The 22,267-nt window shown below is 36.9% G+C and overlaps 1 protein-coding gene across 1 annotated transcript in view; it reads left to right on the top strand.

Moving 5' to 3' along the window:
• Positions 1 to 22,267, top strand: part of DCC (DCC netrin 1 receptor) — a 1,242,672-nt gene that overhangs the window by 1,193,062 nt on the left and 27,343 nt on the right. The window contains exons 26-27 of the mRNA XM_030926166.1: positions 7,530 to 7,691; positions 18,770 to 18,982. Coding sequence (XP_030782026.1) covers positions 7,530 to 7,691; positions 18,770 to 18,982 — 375 coding nt within the window. The remainder of the gene's footprint in view (positions 1 to 7,529; positions 7,692 to 18,769; positions 18,983 to 22,267) is intronic.

Genomic DNA, 22,267 nt, shown 5'->3' with positions numbered 1-22,267 from the left:
CAGAAAAGCTGGAAATTCAAAAAATAAGAGCGCATCTCCCCCTGCAAAGGAGCGCAGCTCATCACCAGCAACAAATCGAAGCTGGTCAGAGAATGACTTGACGAGATGAGAGAAGAAGGCTTCAGTCCATCAAACTTCTCAGAGCTAAAGGAGGAATTACGTACCCAGTGCAAAGAAACTAAAAATCTTGAAAAAAGAGTGGAAGAATTGACAGCTAGACTAATTAATGCAGAGAAGGCCATAAACGAACTAACAGAGATGAAAACCATGACACGAGAACTACATGACAAATGCACAAGCTTCAGTAACTGACTCGATCAACTGGAAGAAAGTGTATCAGCGATTGAGGATCAAATGAATGAAATGAAGCGAGAAGAGAAGTCTAAAGAAAAGAAGAAAAAGAAATGAACAAAGCCTGCAAGAAGTATGGGATTATGTAAAAAGACCAAATCTACATCTGATTGGGGTGCCTGAAAGTGAGGGGGAAAATGGAACCAAGTTGGTAAACACTCTTCAGGATATCATCCAGGAGAACTTCCCCAACCTAGTAGGGCAGGCCAACATTCAAATTCAGGAAATACAGAGAATGCCACAAAGATACTCCTTGAGAAGAGCAACTCCAAGACACATCATTGCCAGATTCACCAAAGTTGAAATGAAGGAAAAAATCTTAAGGGCAGCCAGAGAGAAAAGTCGGGTTACCCACAAAGGGAAGCCCATCAGACTAACAGCAGATGTCTCAGCAGAAACTCTACGAGCCAGAAGAGAGTGGGGGCCAATATTCAACATTCTTAAAGAAAAGAATTTTCAACCCAGAATTTCATATCCAGCCAAACTAAGTTTCATAAGTGAAGGAGAAATAAAATCCTTTACAGATAAGCAAATGCTTAGAGATTTTGTCACCACCAGGCCTGCCTTACAAGAGACCCTGAAGGAAGCCCTAAACATGGAAAGGAACAACCAGTACCAGGCATTGCAAAAGCATGCCAAAATGTAAAGACCATCGAGGCTAGGAAGAAACTGCATCAACTAACGAGCAAAATAACCAGTTAATATCATAATGGCAGGATCAAGTTCACACATAACAATATTAACTTTAATGTAAATGGACTAAATGCTCCAATTAAAAGACACAGACTGGCAAACTGGATAAAGAGTCAAGACCCATCAGTCTGCTGTATTCAGGAGACCCATCTCACATGCAGAGACATACATAGGCTCAAAATAAAGGGATGGAGGAAGATCTACCAAGCAAATGGAGAACAAAAAAAAGCAGGGGTTGCTGGGCCAGGCACGGTGGCTCACGCCTGTAATCCCAGCACTTTGGGAGGCCGAGATGGGCGGATCACGAGGTCAGATCGAGACCATCCTGGATAACATGGTGAAACCCCGTCTCTACTCAAAAATTACAAAAATTAGCTGGGCGCAGTGGCAGGCACCTGTAGTCCCAGCTACACGGGAGGCTGAGGCAGGAGAATGGCGTGAACCTGGGAGGTGGAGCTTGCAGTGAGTGAAGATGGCGCCACTGCACTCCAGCCTGGGCAACAGAGTGAGACTCCGTCTCAAAAAAAAAAAAAAAAAAAAAAAAAAAAAAAAAAAAAAAAAAAAAAGCAGGGGTTGCAATCCTAGTCTCTGATAAAAAAGACTTTAAACCATCAAAGATCAAAAGAGACAAAGAAGGCCATTACATAATGGTAAAGGGATCAATTCAACAGGAAAAGCTAACTATCCTAAATACATATGCACCCAATACAGGAGCACCCAGATTCATAAAGCAAGTCCTTAGAGACTTACAAAAGGACTTAGACTCCCATACAATAGTAATGGGAGACTTCAACACCCCACTGTCAACATTAGACAGATCAACGAGACAGAAAGTTAACAAGGATATCCAGGAATTGAACTCATCTCTGCAGCAAGCAGACCTAATAGACATCTACAGAACTCTCCACCCCAAATCAACAGAATATACATTCTTCTCAGCACCACACCACACTTATTCCAAAATTCACCACCTTGGAAGTAAAGCACTCCACAATAAATGTACAAAAACAGAAATTATAACAAACTGTCTCTCAGACCACAGTGCAATCAAACTAGAACTCAGGACTAAGACACTCAATCAAAACCACTCAACTACATGGAAACTGAATAACCTGCTCCTGAATGACTACTGGGTGCATAATGAAATGAAGGCAGAAATAAAGATGTTCTTTGAAACCAATGAGAACAAAGATACATACAACATACCAGAATCTCTGGGACACATTGAAAACAGTGTGTAGAGGGAAATTTATAGCACTAAATGCCCACAAGAGAAAGCAGGAAGGATCTAAAATTTACATTCTAACATCACAATTAAAACAACAAGAGAAGCAAGAGCAAACACATTCAAAAGCTAGCAGAAGGCAAGAAATAACTAAAATCAGAGCAGAACTGAAGGAGATACAGACACAAAAAACCCTCCAAAAAATCAATGAATCCAGGAGTTGGTTTTTTGAAAAGATCAACAAAATTGATCGACTGCTAGCAAGACTAATAAAGAAGAAAAGAGAGAAGAATCAAATAGATGCAATAAAAATTGATAAAGAGAATATCACCACCGACCCCACAGAAATACAAACTACCATCAGAGAATACTATAAACACCTCTACACAAATAAACTAGAAAACCTAGAAGAAATGGATACTCTCCTGGACACTTACACTCTCCCAAGACTAAACCAGGAAGAAGCTGAATCCCCGAATAGACCAATAGCAGGCTCTGAAATTGAGGCAATAATTAATAGCCTACCAACAAAAAAAAGTCCAGGACCAGCTGGATTCACAGCTGAATTCTACCAGAGGTACAAGGAGGAGCTGGTACCATTCCTTCTGAAACTATTCCAATCAATAGTAAAAGAGGGAATCCTCCCTAACTCATTTTATGAGGCCAACATCATCCTGATACCAAAGCCTGGCAGAGACACAACAAAAAAAGAGAATTTTAGACGAATATCCCTGATGAACATTGGTGCAAAAATCCTCAATAAAATACTGACAAACCGGATCCAGCAGCACATCAAAAAGCTTATCCACCATGATCAAGTGGGCTTCATCCCTGGGATGCAAGGCTGGTTCAACATACGCAAATCAATAAACGTAATCCAGCATATAAACAGAACCGAAGACAGAAACCACATGATTATCTCAATAGATGCAGAAAAGGCCTTTGACAAAATTCAACAGCCCTTCATGCCAAAAACGCTCAATAAATTCGGTATTGATGGAACGGATCTCAAAATAATAAGAGCTATTTATGGCAAACCCACAGCCAATATCATACTCAATGAGCAAAAACTGGAAAAATTCCCTTTGAAAACTGGCACAAGACAGGGATGCCCTCTCTCACCACTCCTATTCAACATAGTGTTGGAAGTTCTGGCTAGGGCAATCAGGCAAGAGAAAGAAATCAAGGGTATCCAGTTAGGAAAAGAAGAAGTCAAATTGTCCCTGTTTGCAGATGACATGATTGTATATTTAGAAAACCCCATTGTCTCAGCCCCAAATCTCCTTAAGCTGATAAGCAACTTCAGCAGAGTCTCAGGATAAAAAATTAATGTGCAAAAATCACAGGCATTCTTATACACTAGTAACAGACAAACAGAGAGCCAAATCATGAATGAACTTCCATTCACACTTGCTTCAAAGAGAATAAAATACCTAGGAATCCAACTTACAAGGGATGTGAAGGACCTCTTCAAGGAGAACTACAAACCACTGCTCAGTGAAATAAAAGAGGGACACAAACAAATGGAAGAACATTCCATGCTCATGGATAGGCAGAATCAATATCGTGAAAATGACCATACTGCCCAAGGTAATTTATAGATTCAATGCCATCCCCATCAAGTTACCAATGACTTTCTTCACAGAATTGGAAAAAACTGCTTTAAAGTTCATATGGAACCAAAAAAGAGTCCGCATTTCCAAGACAATCCTAAGTCAAAAGAACAAAGCTGGAGGCATCACGCTACCTGACTTCAAACTATACTACAAGGCTACAGTAACCAAAACAGCACGGCACTGGTACCAAAACTGAGATATAGACCAATGGAACAGAACAGAGTCCTCAGAAATAACACCACACATCTACAGCCATCTGATCTTTGATAAACCTGAGAAAAACAAGAAATGTGGAAAGGATTCCTTATTTAATAAATGGTGCTGGGAAAATTGGCTAGCCATAAGTAGAAAGCTGAAACTGGATCCTTTCCTTACTCCTTATATGAAAAGTAATTCAAGAAGGATTAGAGACTTAAATGTTAGACCTAATACCATGAAAACCCTAGAAGAAAACATAGGCAATACCATTGAGGACATAGGCATGGGCAAGGAATTCATGTCTAAAACACCAAAAGCAATGGCAATCAAAACCAAAATTGACAAATGGGATCTAATTAAACTAAAGAGCTTCTGCACAGCAAAAGAAACTACCATCAGAGTGAACAGGCAACCTACAGAATGGGAGAAAATTTTTGCAATCTACTCATCTGACAAAGGGCTAATATCCAGAACCTACAAAGAGCTCAAACAAATTTACAAGAAAAAAACAACCCCATCAAAAAGTGGGCAAAGGATATGAACAGACATTTCTCAAAAGAGAACATTTATGCAGCCAATAGACACATGAGAAAATGCTCATAATCACTCGCCATCAGAGAAATGCAAATTCAAACCACAGTGAGATACCATCTCACACCAGTTAGAATGGTGATCATTAAAAAGTCAGTAAACAACAGGTGCTGGAGAGGATGTGGAGAAATGGGAACACTTTGACACTGTTGGTGGGACTGTAAACTAGTTCATCCATTGTAGAAGACAGTGTGGCGATTCCTCAAGGATCTAGAACTAGAAATACCATTTGACCCAGCCATCCCATTACTGGGTATATACCCAAAGGATTATAAATCATGCTGCTATAAAGACACATGCACACGTATGTTTATTGTGGCACTATTTACAATTGCAAAGACTTGGAACCAACCCAAATGTCCATCAATGACCTACTGGATTAAGAAAATGTGGCACATATATACCATGGAATACTATGCAGCCATAAAAAAGGATGAGTTTGTGTCCTTTGTAGGGACATGGATGCAGCTGGAAACCATCATTCTCAGCAAACTATCGCAAGAACAGAAAACCAAACTCCGCATGTTCTCACTCACAGGTGGGAACTGAACAATGAGATCACTTGGACTCGGGTAGGGGAACATCACACACGGGGCCTATAATGGGGAGGGGGTAGGGGGGAGGGATTGCATTAGGAGTTATACCTGATGTAAATGACGAGTCGATGGGTGCTGATGAGTTGATGGGTGCAGCACACCAACATGGCACAAGTATACATATGTAACAAACCTGCACGTTATGCACATGTACCCTAGAACTTAAAGTATAATAATAATAATAAAAAAAGAATAAAGAAAAGGTGGAGTATAAGGTCAGAAATTTCTGAAGCTACTTAACTTGCTCTCAGAGTTATTATCAGCTAAGGCCTATGAATTGGCCTATAAATTGTTATGTTATTGGTCTACAGAATAAAATTTGTGCCTTCTGTATTTTATGAATTAACCTTTCCTGCTTTTTATTATATGCAAAAGCAATAAAACAAAGTGCAAGAACAATAATGTTTAAATATTAGCAACAATTTGAATGAAAGTAAATTTATGATTATAAAATGCTATTTGATGAAAGCAAAGCCATACTACATGGCTTGATGGTGGGTATTTCATCAATCTGAAATGTTAAACATTTTAATGAACATAGAATTGTATTGTATTTTATTAGGGATTTTTGTTAAATATGTAGATTTTAGTTACTTTGTTACTTTGTCACAAAAAGTAACTGTGAGATGATAGATGTGTTAATCTACTTCACTATGGTAACCAACCTACTATCTATCTACATGTATCTATGTGTCTCATATCATCATGTCATAAACTTCTAATATACACAGTGACACGTATTTTTTTTTAAATTATATTAATGTCATCACACTACACTCCAAAGCAATAATTTGAATTTGTGATGGAACAAAAACCCAATAAAATTCAACAACTTTTTACTGAAAAATGAAGACAAGATTTGGAAAATTGAAATATAACTTAGATATTCACTAAAGCGATTTTTGTAGAAATGATTTATCTTTAAGTGATTTATATTTTTATTCAATTTATAGGAAATACTCATCATTTAATCTGATTAGCAGAATCATTCTTTGTTGTCAAATCAGTCCAGCAAAATTCTTTATATCTGAAACAGTCTGACTTCATTTTTCAGTTCAAGTAAACATGTTCATATGTATTTTAAGAAATATTATAAATATACTGAAAAATAAATTCTGGTATATAATTTTAATAGCCAGTTTACTAGAAGCAGCCCTTTTGAAATCTTGTATCTTTTATATATTTAATCTGAATTTTAAGTTAGAATTTAAAAGAAATCTATATGTTGTTTCTCATTGATTTACAATATGCAGTGTAATTTGTATCTACGGTTATAAGTTATAAAATGAGAAATATGCAAAGGAAAGATTTTCATTTAGTAAACGTGCATGCACGCATGTGTATGTTGAACTCCAGTTATTGGCATCACCATATGAATAAATAACAAATTATTTTATTAATTTCACAGACAGGAATATGCAGCTAAAATGGAACATTCAGGTAGCTGACTTAAATTTTGTTTTGTCATAATAAAAGATAGGGAATACTAAACATTTTATAAGATAATATAAGATAAAGATTGACTACAATTGGAATATTTAATAATATATAATTGAATAGCTATGGAATAATGAAATTGAACAATACTATCTAAACCTAGAAGATATTGTGTATGTTTTTATTCTGTGGGTTTCAGCCAGTGTAACTAAAAAAAGTTGATATTCCTGTAAAACTTTCAGTTACACTTAATATGTCACTCAGCTGCACTGTTTTGGGTATCTGAAGATGTTTTCTATTAAACGATAAATCCTAAGTATGACCATTGAGACAATACCTTGCTTCTCCCTCTCTGTTTCTGGACTGTCCCTCAAGAGCAATACATTCTTTTATAGAATTAATGGAAAATTCCTAACACTTTTCCAGCCCACTCTATACAATATATCTGATTTGTGAACAACCTAACCTTTCTAATGCCATAGTTCATTCTTAGAAGAAAGCCTAAGACTAAGACAAACAAACAACATGACCGAAATAAAATGTTAAAGTGGATTTATGGTAACTGGATTAACTGTTTCTTTGTTTGGAGCCCTGGAATGTTTTAAACTGTAGGATAATATTTCATAGTATGATGCTTAAGGGATGAACTGTCTTTTCTAAAGTAAAAAGTGGGATTGGTGGAGAGAGGTAAATAAGGGGAACCTACTTGATACTATGAAGAGTGTGTATAGATTTGAGGATCTGAAAATTCCACCATTTTCTTTTTGCTTGTTGAGTGAATACATAAGATTCAAAAAGCCCATTAACCTTTTTCTTTTGCAGCTGTTGTGAGTGCCATCCCTGTGCCGACCCTAGAAAGTGCCCAGTACCCAGGAATCCTCCCATCTCCCACCTGTGGATATCCCCACCCGCAGTTCACTCTCCGGCCTGTGCCATTTCCAACACTGTCAGTGGACCGAGGTTTCGGAGCAGGAAGAAGTCAGTGTAATGCATTTTCCTCTCTTTTTAATAAGAACAAATGAATAATAGCAAAGGTGTCTTGTAAAATGTGTTGCATTCTAACCTTCTTATCCCTTACAAAGATTAATTTCCCTATGACTGTGGTACTAGAATGTTCCTTCCCAACACAGTGCTTTAGATCCTAGGTCATGTGCATTTGTACTGATTCCCTAGGCACCTTTCCACAGCACACTCCACTGACAATACGAGGGGAAGTGGTGGGAAAACAAAGGTCAAGTGGTTCCATCGAACAATGATGTGATGGGTGCATGAAATTAATATGTCCTATTAAATAGGAAATTAATAATCAAGTGATATCTTCCAACATATTTGGTATCTGTTGGTTATGTCTGATTGCTGATGAACCAATACTTGGATGATGCTTTAGATTTCTTTAATCAGGTAAGTGATACTTTTTCAGCTTTAAAAATTATCAGAAAAAAAGGATTTACAGGTAGTATTTCATTTATTTGAAGGAAGGCATGAAAAGAGACTCTCAAGCTATTATACACACCCTGGTGATTTCTGCTGTGCCATTTGACTTTTTTTTTTTTTTTTTTAACACAGCATTTTAAAATCAGTTCTATAGCTTTCATCTCTTAGTTAAGAACAGGTGACTCAGCAGCTCATGTGAGATAGGATGTTTTGTAATAGATATGATAGTAACAACAATAAAATATATTTTCGAGGTAAAGTGTATTTTTCCAACCAAACAGGGACAGCTCTAAGAAATCATAAATGATCTAGATATAGCAAGGTTAGAATTAAAAGGCATCAAAGATCTGCCAAGGGAGAATTAGATTTTTTTCTCTTTTCTCACTGCACGTAGTATCTACAGAATAGAGTTGTGTGCAAAAACTCGAGGAAAAATAGTTGCCCAAACTGCATCGAAGGTAATTACATGGGAAAGATGTAGAAAGTCTAACAACCGAAATGATCAAATCCCAAGACAACTGGAAATGGAATTCCAATCAAAGAATTGTGAGCCCACAAGTGCCTTCTTCACTTCTGAAATGTAGCTCTCTGCAACAAAAAAGACAAGTTTTAATGTTAGTTTAGTATTCTCCCTATTGGTCTGTTGTCTCCTATACTCTTTTGATTTCTTGTATATTGTCTGACTTTAAAGGGAAACATGAAAAGAATGTGTAGACTTTCAGGGGCTGAGGTGGGCAGATCACTTGAGGTCAGGATTTGTAGACAAGCCTGGCCAATATGGTAAAACCCTGTCTCTACTAAATTAGTTGGGTGTGATGACCCATGCTTATAGTCCCAGCTACTTAGGAGGCTGAGGCATGAGAATCTCTTGAGTCTGGGAGGTGGAGGTTGCAGTGAGCTGAGAGTGTGACACTGCACTCCAGCCTGCATGACAGAGCTAGACTCTATTTCAAATTAAAAAAAAAAAAAAAGTGTGTAGAATGACCTTTATCAGGTCTCTCCATCATGACTGGTACAAGCCAAAATTCAGGACTTTTAAAATTAGTAATTCACTATTTTTATTCATGTTGTGTTACTCATTTATTGTCCCTTTTTTTAAAGGCATAGTTTTCTTTTGAAAATTTTTTCATTGAGGTCCAACATCAATTTACTCTTTCCTTTTTTCTCTTAAATGGGTGCAGCATGTGAAACTCTCTCTTATTGAATCACAGGGAAAATGATTCCAAAAGTTAAAGCTCAAGGAAAATGAATAAAGGGAATCGGCTAGTATAAAATTTGTTTTTATCTGTGGTTAAAAGTCTCATGTGTCACTTGTGATTTTGACAGTGAGTACGCTGGGTGTCTGTGGGATAGGAGGCATGTGAGAAATATCTGTTCCTTCTGCTCAGTTTTCCTGTGAACCTCAAAAGCCTCTACAAGCAAAATCTATTAGAAATTGATTGGGCCAGGCAAGGTGGCTCACGCCTGTAATCCCAGCATTTTGGGAAGCTGAGGCAGGCAGATCACAAGGTCAAGAGATTGAGACCATCCTGGCAAAAAGGTGAAACCCCATCTCTACTAAAAATACATAAAAATTTGCTGGGCATGGTGGCATGAGCCTATAGTCCCAGCTACTTGGGAGGCTGAGGCAGAAAAAAAGAAAAGAAAAGAAATTAATGTATTAAAATATTTATTCTCTAGAAGATATTTTTATTTTTTAAAGTAAGGATTATTAAATAAAAGTAGTTATATAACAAAATGCTTAGTGATTTTTTAACTTTATCTAAAATCAATGAATGTTCTACTCCTGCCCAAAATTTTACAGATTTTTAAAATACATCTTTAGTCATTCATCAAGAATTTTTGAACAAAGCTATGTGCAGTGCAAAGGGACTAAGATCTAATATGTGTTCCAAGTGATTGCTTAAAATAAAAATAAATAACATTCACCCTCCTTTCTAGGAAACAAAATATTCTCTAAATCACTGTCAGAAACAATTAACTTCCCATTTCCCACCATTCCATATTAGTTTCTAAATGCCTTAGAGAACACTAAACATTCCTGTTCTCTCTCAAGCAGAAAACATTTCATAAATCTGGGTGGATATATCTTATTAGTCGCCTTGGGAAACAGAGAAAGGCACACGTATTAAAAGAAAAAGTCGACTTTGCCAAGGTGGAAACTCTTTTATTCTCCAAAGTTATCTGAAAGACCTTTTGAGTTTTATAAGAAATGAATCACTAAAGTGACCCAAAGGTCTGCTGCCTTCTGAAGGCACAAATAAAGCTGAATTTCTCTCTGACCATAAGGAAAGAAAAGATATGGTACATGCATTTGCAGTACATGTATTTGCTGACCTATCAGTAAATATTTCCTCTTCTTAATAAGTAACTGCATTACTGCTCTTTGTCTCAATAAGCAAATGAGTTATCCCTAGGAAACAGTTTAGCTGCATTGTATTTGAAAACTTCAACCAATAGGTGGTCTTGGGGCCTCATTTCTACAAATCAGTACAAAATTGGTGCTCCCACTTTCTTGTCTTTGAAACAAGTAGGTGGTAGAGGAGCAGTTTAAGTGATTTCCACTCTTCCTTTTAGTTCTGACATTGTCTTAACTAGTGAGAAGTCTGGTCAGCTTTATTCATGGTATTTTTCTGCCTCTGTTCTCCCTCAAATGGAAAATCAACTAATAAATGAAACTTGACCTAGATAAAATGAGGAGTGCAATGGAGATCATGGATTATTCTCGAGGGTCTTTAAAAAAATCCAGGCTGTAAGAAACTGGGGTTATGTAACAATATTGCATCATGTCGTTCTTCTGAGATTAATGAGTGAACTGGGTTTCTAGAGGTGTTCATGTCTCAGTCTTTGCTTAGAGTTATTGGCTTGCTGTACTTCTATCACATATTGTAGTTTTTAGAAAGAAGAAAAATCCTCACTTTCATCTTTGCAATATTTTTCCCAGTTATTCCATAGCAATTATTTAAGTGTATTGACATTAATTACTATGAAGTACCTTGAGATTTGACTCTGCTGTGTAATTGCATGCTATTTGGACAATGAATTCTGACTATTTCATCATGTAAAAACAAGTGCCGTGCTAGCACGTATTTGATTCTCATTCAATACTCTGAATTGCAGAGCAGGGGCACGTCATGGGCAAAAGCAAGTTTCTTTGCTTTTAGAGATCTTAGCAGAGCTAAATGTTATACCTGTAAGCCAATTTGTTTCACATAGGTGTCCTGAAGCCAGTGTCTGAACTGGACAAAAGTGCTCATCTGAAATGAGAGTATTTCACCAGTGAAGCAGTTGCTATTGTGTTTGTTAAAGGGTTTTTGCTGCCTTAAATGTCAGCCAGTTCCAAAAAGTATTTATTTTGCTCCATTTAAAATTTAAGAATTATGAATTATATATGGAAATCCTATACCCGTTCACTATATTCATTTTGAATACAACAGAAATTGTCCCTTAGGGATTGGTGATATATTCCATCTTGAGGAAGGGCTGTCTCACTCCTGTCTAGTACATTAGGCACTATCCTATTCTCCATATGTGGTACTAAGGATAGATTTTGCTAAAGAGGGGACCCATCTATGTAAAGCCATTTTTACTTCCATCAAAAGCCACATCATGACGTTTGCAGCCAGGATCATGGGGCTAGTTGAAAACTTGGGGATAGAAGACTGGGCATGCAGACAATTTGGTTTTTAGAGATGCTGATGAGGAGCAATAGCATTAAAGAGTAGGATTAAGAAAAAGAAAATTCAGTGACATAATCAGAATTCATGTGAAATATGACAATTTTCAAAATGAGAGACTGAATTTCAAAAGACTAACAAATGCATATACATTCTATTAAACTTATGATCACAATAATAATTTAGATTTCTTTTTTTATTATACTTTAAGTTCTGGGGTACATATACAGAATGTACAGGTTTGTTACATAGGTATACACATGCCATGGTGCTTTGCTGCACCCACCAACCCATCATCTACATTATGTATTTCTCCTAATGCTATCCCTCCCTTACTCCCCAACCCCCAAGAGACCCTGGTATGTGATGTTCCCTTTGCTGTGTACATGTGTTCTCATTGTTCAACTCCCACTTACGAGTAAGAACATGTGGTGTTTGGTTTTCTGTTCTGTTAGTTTGCTGAGAATGGTTTCCAGCTTCATCCATGTCCCTGCAAAGGACACAAACTCATCCTTTCTTATGGCTGCATTGTATTACATGGTGTATATGCACCACATTTTCTTTATCCAGTCCATCATTGATGGACACTAAGGTTGGTTCCAAGTCTTTGCTATTGTGAACAGTGGCGCAGTAAATATACATGTGCATGTGTCTTTATAGTAGAATGATTTATAATCCTTTGGGTATATACCCAGTAATGGGAATGCTGGGTCAAATGGTATTCCTACTTCTAGATCCTTGAGGAATTGCCACACTGTCTTCCACAATTGCTGAACTAATTTACACTCCCACAAGCAGTGTAAAAGCTTTCTCCACATCCTTTCCAGCATCTGTTGTTTCCTGACTTTTTAGGGATGGCTATTCTAACTGGCCTGAGATGGTATCTCATTGTGGTTTTGATTTGCATTTCTCTAATAACCAGTGATTATGAACATTTTTTCATGTTTGTTGGCTGCATAAATGTCTTCTTTTGAAAAGTGTCTGTTGATATCCTTTGCCCACTTTTTGATAGGATTTTTTTTTTTCTTGTAAATTTGTTTAAGTTCTTTGTAGATTCTGGATATTAGTCTTTTGTCAGATGGATAGATTGCAAAAATTTTCTCCCATTCTGTAGGTTCCCTGTTCACTCTGAGGATAGTTTTTTTGCTGTGCAGAAGATCTTTAATTAGATCCCATTTGTTAATTCTGGCTTTTGTTGTCATTGCTTTTGCTGTTTTAGTCATGAAGTATTTTCCCATGCTTATGTCCTGAATGGTATTGCCTAGGTTTTCTTCTACGGTTTTTATGGTTTTAGGTCTAACATTTGAGTCTTTAATCCATCTTGAATTAATTTTTGTATAAGATGTAAAGAAGAGATCTAGTTTCAGTCTTCTGCATATGACTAGCCAGTTTTCCCAACACCATTTATTAAATAGAGAATCCTTTCCCTATTGCCTGTTTTTGTCAGGTTTGTCAAAGATCAGATGGTTGTAGATGTGTGGTGCTATTTCTGAGGCCTCTGTTCTATCCTGTTCATCTATATATCTGTTTTGGTACCACTACCATGATGTTTTGATTACTGTAGCCTTGTAATATAGTTTGAAGTCAGGTAGCGTGATGCCTCCAGCTTTGTTCTTTTTTGCCTCAGATTCTCTTGGCTATACGAGCTCTTTTTTGGTTCCATATGAAATTTAAAGTACTTTTTTCCAATTCTGTGAAGAAAGTCAATGGTAGCCTGATGGGGATAACGTTGAATCTATAAATTACTTTGGGCAGTGCGGTCATTTTCATGGTATTGATTCTTCATATCCATGAGCATGGAATGTTTTTTGATTTGTTTGTGTCCTCTCTTATTTCCATGAGCAGTGGTTTGTAGTTCTCTTTTAAGACGTCCTTCACATCCCTTGTAAGTTGTAGTCCTGGGTATTTTATTCTCTTTGTAGCAATTGTGAATGGGACTTCACTCATGATTTGGCTGTCTATTTTTGGCGTATAGGAATGCTTGTGATTTTTGCACATTGATTTTGTATCCTGAGACTTTGCTGAAGTTGCTTATCAGCTTAAGGAGATTTGGAACTGAGATGATGGGGTTTTCTAAATATACAATCATGTCTTCTGCAAACAGAGATAATTTGACTTCCTCTTTTCCTAATTGAATACCATTTATTTCTTTCTGCTGCCTGATTGCCCTGGCCAGAACTTCCAACACTATGTTGAATAGGAGGGGTGAGAGAGGGCATCCCTGTCTTGTGCCAGTTTTCAGAGGGAATGCTTCCAGTTTTTCCCCATTCAGTATGATATTGGCTGTGGGTTTGTCATAAATAGCTCTTATTATTTTGAGATATGTTCCATGTATGTGTCCAGGAATTTATCCATTTTTTCTAGATTTTCTAGTTTGCATAGAGGTGTTTTTAGTATTCTCTGATGGTAGTTTGATTTCTGTGGGATTGGTGGTGATATCCCCTTTATCATTTTTGATTGTGCCTATTTGATTCTTCTCTCTTTTCTTCTTTATTAGTCTGGTAGCAGTCTATTTTGTTGACCTTTTTAAAAAAACCAGCTTCTTGATTCATTAATTTTTTGAAGGGTTTTTCCTGTCTCTATCTCCTTCAGTTTGGCTCTGATATTAATCATTTCTTGTCTTCTGTTAGCTTTTGAATTTGTTTGCTCTTGCTTGTCTAGTTCTTTTAATTGTGATGGTATGGTGTTGGTTTTTGATCCTTTCTGCTTTCTATTGTGGGCTTTTAGTTCTATAAATTTTCCTTACACACTGCTTTAAACGTGTCCCAGGGATTCTGATACGTTGTGTCTTTGTTCTCATTGGTTTCAAAGAACATCTTTATTTCTGCCTTAATTTTGTTTTTTACCCAGTAGTCATTCAGCAGCAGGTTGTTCTGTTTCCACGTAGTTGTGTGGTTTTGAGTGAGTTTCTTAATCTTGAGTTCTAATTTGATTGCACTGTGGTCTGAGAGACTGTTTGTTATGGTTTCTGTTCTTTTCCATTTGCTGAGGAGCATTTTACTTCCAAATACGTGGTCAATTTTACAATAAGTGTGATGTGCTGTGAAGAATGTATATTATGTTGATTTGGGCTGGAGAGTTTTGTAAGTGTCCATTAGCTCTGCTTGGTCCAGAGCTGAGTTCAAGTACTGGATATCCTTGTTAATTTTCTATCTCGTTGATCTAATATTGACAGTGGGGTGTTAAAGTCTCTCCCTGTTATTGTATGGGAGTCTAAGTATCTTTGTAGGTCTCTAAGAACTTACTTTATGAATCTGGGTGCTCCTGCCTTGGGTGCATATATATTTAGGATAGTTAGCTCTTCTTGTTGCATTGATCCCTTTACCATTATGTAATGGCCTTCTTTGTCTCCTTTTATCTTTGTTGGTTTAAAGTCTGTTTTACCAGAGACTAGAATTGCAACCCCTGCTTTTTTTGTTTTGTTTTGTTTTCCATTTGCTTGGTAAATCTTCCTCCATCCCTTTATTTTGAGCCTCTGTGTGTCTTTGCATGTGAGATGGGTCTCCTAAATACAGCACACTGATGGGTCTTGACTCTTTATCCAATTTGCCAGTCTGTGTTTTTTAATTGGAGCATTTAGCCTGTTTACATTTAAGGTTAATATTGTGAATTTGATCCTGTCATTATGATGCTAGCTGGTTATTTTGCCCATTAATTGATGCAGTTTCTTCATAGTGTCAATGGTCTTTACGATTTAGTATGTTTTTGCAGTGGCTAGTACTGGTCGTTCTTTTCCATGTTTAGTACCTCCTTCAGGAGTTCTTCTAAGGCAGGCCTGGTGGTGACAAAATCTCTCAGCATTTGCTTGTCTGTAAAGGATTTTATTTCTCTTTCACTTATAAAGCTTAGTTTGACTGGATATGAAATTCTGGGTAGAAAATTCTTTGAGACTGGGCGTGGTGGGTCATACATGTAATCCCAGCACTTTGGGAGGCTGAGGCAGGTGGATCATGAGGTCAGGAGTTCAAGACCAACCTGGCCAAGATGGTGAAACCCCCTGTCTACTAAAAATACAAAAATCAGCTGAGCATGTTGGTGGGCACCTGTAATCCCAGCTACTCACGAGGCTGAGGCAGATAATTGCTTGAACCTGGGAAGCGGAGGTTGCAGTGAGCCAAGATCATGTCACTACACTCGAGCCTGGGCAACAGAGCAAGACTCCATCTCAAAAGGAGAAACCAGTCCAAAATGTCTGCAAATTCCAAAAACCAGAATGCCTCTTCTCCAAAGGATCACAACTCCTCACCAGCATGGGAACAAAACTGGACAGAGAATGAGTTTGATGAATTGGCAGAAGTAGGCTTCAAAAGGTGAGTAATAACAAATTCCTCCAAGCTAAAGGAGCATGTTCTAACCCAATGCAAGGAAGCTAAGATCCTTGAAAAAAGGTTGGTTAGATGAATTGCTAACTAGAATAACAAGTTTAGTAAAGAACATAAATGACCTGATGGAGCTGAAAAACACAGCACAAGAACATTGTGAAGCATACACAAGTATCAATAGTTGATTTGATCAAGCGGATGAAAGTATAGTGTAGATTTTATTTCAAAAATGCAGAAAAGGTAGAAAAGGAAAAATAGAAAGAAAGAAGGAAGGAAATAAAACATCATAAATATATTATTGTCCCTTTAATGGCTAAACCAGTGTTTAAAATATAATGTGGGTTAATTGCAATCCATCTTCAATAGAGAGAATTATTTAAGGCAGATTTTTGAGGAAAATTGTGAAATTTCTTTCCCTGGATGAATATTTTTAATGTGGCACTTATAGACCCTTTAATAAAAAGCTGGCCCATTGGAGATAAAAGAGGAGCATAGAGAAACAGCCACAGGAACCTCATTTGTGAGATACACAATTCACAGAGGAGCACAGAGACCAGTCTAGTGGAAGCCAAAGCATTTTCACTTCCCCAGAACTTCTCCTGTGAAATTACAAAACCTTTCTGATGAATAATTTTCTTCAACCCAACAATTATCTTGGGAACCCTTGAAAGAGCCTGCCTTTCCCTCCTAAGCAATGCCTACAATCTAACATTTCGCAAGCATCCTCTGAGACCTGTGGCTGGAAGGAATTGCTAGCAAGGAGGCCCACATTAAGGCAAACTTTCTTATGGGAACAAAGAGGAGAGGACTTGATGTCATCTCTCTCAGGCCAGTGGCACAAAGATACCCAAACTTGGGTCTTGGCCAAAAATTGACCATTGGTCATATTCTCCTTTAGACTAAATGAGTCCAAAGTTAAACGTAAATAATTTGCATTGTCTCTAGAACCACACTCACAAAAATCTCATTACACAACACTGTTTGAATACAAGCAGATAAGCGTTCCTCTCCCCTTTACAGTCTTAAAAGAAATTTAGTGCCTTGTATAACACCTACCCAAAGCCTCGCATCTGAGAGCCAACATCACCAAGGATTTGCCTTAATGGTTTGCCTGCAGCCCTACACATTATCCTTAATACTGTGCATTCATTTGCTCTTTTTTTCTTCTTTGGTAGGATTTCCTAGCCTGGAAATAAGGCACTTCTCTTCAAACTCTTTGGGATTCTGTCATTTGCTGCCTTGATTCATTTCCCTTGTTCAAAGAAATCTTTTATCAAGTATCTGCCTGTATTTTGGCTCTGATTGCTGTATGTCTACATCCTGTGCTCAGCCAACCTTGTATCTTTCTACCTTCATCTCTGAATGGGATAAGCCTGGAGGCTGCTCAGTGACCCAGAAGACCTCTAACCCCTTCTGAATATTGAAGAATGAATATAGATACCTTCTGAAGACACATTTCACTTCTGCATAACTTTAATTCTATGTCTTGATCTTTTGTATCTTAAATCTCTATTCCCTTCAGCATTATCAGATTTTCTTTCTATTCCTCTGTGCTTTGCTGACCTCATTGAGCCTCTGGGAGACTTGTCTCAAAATTATCTCACTAATTATCTTGAAATATTTCCTGGTTACAAATTCTCTTTCAAAAGCAAGATATTATCTTCTATCACCACATTTTGATTAACCTGACAAAAATTTAATAAGAAATAAGTCATCAGAAAAAATATTTTATTAACACTTAAACCTACTATGCAGCTCGTTTCACTTGCAGTTTAACCTGGACTTGTTAACTTTGAATATGAATGAATAGTTCAAGTTCACTCACTGTCATTAACAAGAGAAACTTCTTTGAAAATATTTTATTCTGTCTTACCTGTGTTCTCTGAAAAAAAAAATAAAAAGTGTATTTCCATATACAAAGCTTTCCAAATGCCCATAGGCAGTCACAGTAACTGTGCAGAACCTCTTCAACTACTGTAATCTGCCTGAAAATTACAAGGTTTACTATCAAAGAGGAAAAATTGTAATTCTGCATTCAGGCAACTTGTTCTGGCAGAGTCATCTCTCATACAACTGTTTAGCTAGATGTGCCTCCATTTTGTTATGGAAGATAATGATAGTGGTTATTATTTGTATCATTTTATTAGCAATGCCTCTGAGCATCCTGTAACTCTGATTTGTTTGACAGTTGACATGGCATGTTTAAATCACAGAAAAATTGGCATATTGGCTGGTAGAAAATAATGCAGCTGTAACAGGGTTTGGTACATTGAATTTCACTGACATTGCTGCTTATGAAAGGAGAAATAATTCCTTTTTCTCGCTTCATCACTTATGATTAGAGGGCCCAGGCAGTTCAGGCAATATAGTCAGTGCTCAATGTATTTTACTACTCTTCCTCAAAGATAAATTCCTGTCCTGCTGGATCTATTTCTATTGTTTAAAGGGGAAGTGCTATCATGTTGTATAAGAATATGAAGGTAGAGGAATGAGAACGTTCATAACTTGTAGAAGAGACTGACCACGTGCTATCACATCTCTCTGAATGGATCCAGGGACTCTTCCAGTGACTTAAGGAAAACAGACTTTGTCCAGGAATAATGAATGACTTTTCTTGTCTCCACTGCAGCAGTGAGTGAAGGACCAACTACCCAACAACCACCCATGCTGCCCCCATCTCAACCTGAGCATTCTAACAGTGAGGAGGCACCAAGCAGAACCATCCCCACGGCTTGTGTTCGACCAACTCATCCACTCCGCAGCTTTGCTAATCCTTTGCTACCTCCACCAATGAGTGCAATAGAACCGAAAGTCCCTTACACGCCACTTTTGTCTCAGCCAGGTAAAGTACTCGATTGTTCACTTTTGAAATTCTTATTATTGGTGCCTGTATTTAAGTACATGAGGGTGCCTGAAAAGGCCTAGATGTCATATGTCTTTTCAATGTTGATTACATGCCCAGTGTTCTCATTTTTGTTACTGATGCTTGTAGTGTAACCCTTAATGACCCACCTCCCAAGCAGCTGATTGGTTGTAGGTGCTTTTCATCCCTTTGGAAAGTTGTCTATGAATCCTGGAAGGCAGTCCACCATTTTTAATATGTGCTATAAGGTGTGCTTGCTAGAGAATACTGGAAACATTCCTGATTCCCTAATTTCATTCTGCCACATGAGTTCTAAGGGTTAAAGCTAGACTCCAAGACTAGATGTAAAGGCATAAAGATCTGCAAAACCACTTTTTAGAGAAATGGATTGGATCTCATAATTCTTCTTTGTGCCTTTGAATAGTCATTTCTCAGGAGTTCTTACATATTTCAGAGTACTAGGCCACAAAGGAATGGCAGACCAGTGTTGAGTACTACTCAACTAATTTTAAAAATGAAGAAACTAAAATTTAGATTGATAGAAAGTAACATATCTATGGTCCTTTCTAAGAAAATAAGATGGCAGGGATGGAAAATGAGTCCCAGATTCCCAATGCAGTAGTGATTTTATTACTTGGCCTAGTATCCAAAAAGGCTGACCTTGAGCTCCATTTTGTTTTTGTTAAGGATTTGGGAGGGAGAGAGGGAGTGTATTAGAGAGAGGCAGAGACAAAAAGAGATTGAGGAAGAAAGAGGAGGAGGAAAAGAAGAAACAGGTAGAATGAATAAGTCAACAGATAAATAGATAGAGATAAATAAATATTAGTACTTAAAATTGTTTGGAATATTAGAATAATTCTTAAAACCCTCAGTATATCAGGCATAAGACAGTAAATTTCAGTAGTTCTAAGTAATATGAGATGGCCTCCTTACTAAGCACAGGCAGCTGAATTGGGTTAATCTACATTATGCTAATACATTTGACTACTTTTCTGTTACTCAGACCTACAATAATTTATTTTGTTGCATTAGTACACGAGCCACATAATGGCTATAAAAGCTAGAAAAATATGATTGTCTATGAAGTATAAATATTATTTTATATTAAGAATGTATCTATTTGCTGGGATGACATTAGTTGATTTGTACACATCACCTCTGATGTTCTCAACATTTACATGATGTGCAATATGTATACTCAGCCACGCAGCCCCTGGGAGGTGGGGTGGAGCATGAAGGCATGTAGGATTCCATTGGTTGGAATGCACATTCCGCTATGGAGTCTCGCTTGACACATAGGCTCAGCACATGTCATGATTTCATTCTACAGAAGATAGCCCTTCTCAACCCAGCAAAGCCTACATAGGGACTTAAAAAAGGTCTGTATTGCCCAAGCCCCTCTCTCCACCCTCTCATGCATACACACTCCACACACACACACATTATGTGGAGGATCTGCTACTTTATATGGCCCCAAAACTATGAAGTCTTTGATAATTGAGGCAGAGACAACTTGAAGCAAGAGCATTCATTTAATGAAATTCTGGTGCCAAGGTTATGCTTCCTTGTGATTTCTGGCTGCATCTGTTTCCCCACTGCAAGCACAACCCAGGGAAATAGACCTTGAAAGAAACTAGTATTCAAGATGGTTGACAGGTTAATTGCAACTGCTAACAATAACTAACCTTTAATGCACAGGCCTGTAGGACAGGCATGATTCTGAAGGCTTATCACATCCCATTGATCCTCTAAACAATTTTGTGAGGTAGCTACTAGTCTTAACCCCATTTCATGTACAAGGAAACTGAGGCACAGAGAATTTAAGTAGCTTATTTAAGTCTATAACAAGTAAGTAATGTATCTTTTCCTTGCTCGTTTCAACTTCAGAAAACCTGGTTTCTCAAATTTTAGAAACTAATTTGTGCCTTTTAGTTTATGTCTAATTTGTTTAATGAGAAAAACAAAGACTAATAAAATTACTAAGTCATTAAATTAATTGAATCATTAAAAGAAAAAAATCAAGAAACATCTTAAATAATTCTGAACTGAAGAATATATTTTCTCATCAGATTTCAATGAGGAAAGGTAAGAGCCTTCACAATTCTATGGTAAAGAGGACCAATTTGATAGCAACAAAAAGTAAAGTGCAGTTGCAGCAATTTATGCTGTTAATATTCTCTCTGCTTGCAAGTAAAAACTTTAAGAATAAAACAGCTGAAAATGACATTCTGGAGGCTACTTTAAATGAAAAATTTTACTGCACCAGTGATATTTAGTTTGGGACACAAGATTTGGAAATCATCCTATGCTCTGGAGTGCTACAATACCAAAAGGATACTTTTTTTTTTTTTTTTTTTTTTTTTTTTTTTTAAAGAAGATCTGATGATAGATGGAACAGAGAATTGGCACTTTTTAACTAGTTATTTTCTTCTAATTACATGAATGGCAAAGCTACCTAAAACAAAATCTGATATAATGCAGTATAAATTAGTGGATTATGTTCTTCATAGAAGGGAAATAGAATCAGTTGTGCTGTTTCTTTACTAATTTCATCAAATAATAAGCATGTCTGAAGAGCCAAAAAACCATTCTCTGATCTAATGGCAACCAGGCAAAATCTCATTTTTTAAATTTTCACTGTACACTTAAGAGCCTTCTTTTGTTTTTATTTGAACTATTTCTCTCAAGCCATCTCTTCTTTCCTATTTTCGGATATCTCTGGCTAGAGTTTTTTTTTTTGATTTTATGTTTTTTATAGCTCCTCTTTAAATGTCACTCACCCCCACTCAATTTGAGGCATGCCCTGCTGTCCCTTTGGAATTATTCAATTCCTTTTTCTTTCGTGTTTCTCTCTTATTGTCTTCCTATGATTCCTGTTCATTTCATAATGCCTTACCTCATGATTTTCAAATAAGTTCTCCCTGCATTGCTCCTGACACATGGTAAATAGCATGCTTTTTAAAAGGGCTGATATTTACTTATTCTAATAGAAAAAGAAAATTAGCAGACTGACAAATGTATTAGCTGTGACATTAACTACATGCTTCTTAGACTTAAAGATGAAATACTTAGAGCTTTCAACAAGTTTTAATTCTAAGAAAATCATTACTTTAGTCAAACTGATTGATGAAGTAAAGTCATTCTCTTGTCAGCTTTTTTTAAAAAAAAAAAACCTCAAATAATTTTACTGTGAATTTCACAAGAAAGGACTGCATAATTAGTGATGAATTTATCTTTACTTACCACAAGTAATTACTTTAGAAT

Source organism: Rhinopithecus roxellana, chromosome 21 (genome assembly GCF_007565055.1).
Source record: "Rhinopithecus roxellana isolate Shanxi Qingling chromosome 21, ASM756505v1, whole genome shotgun sequence".
Classification (NCBI taxonomy): Eukaryota; Metazoa; Chordata; class Mammalia; order Primates; family Cercopithecidae; genus Rhinopithecus; species Rhinopithecus roxellana.
This window is presented reverse-complemented; position numbering and strand designations above follow the sequence as displayed.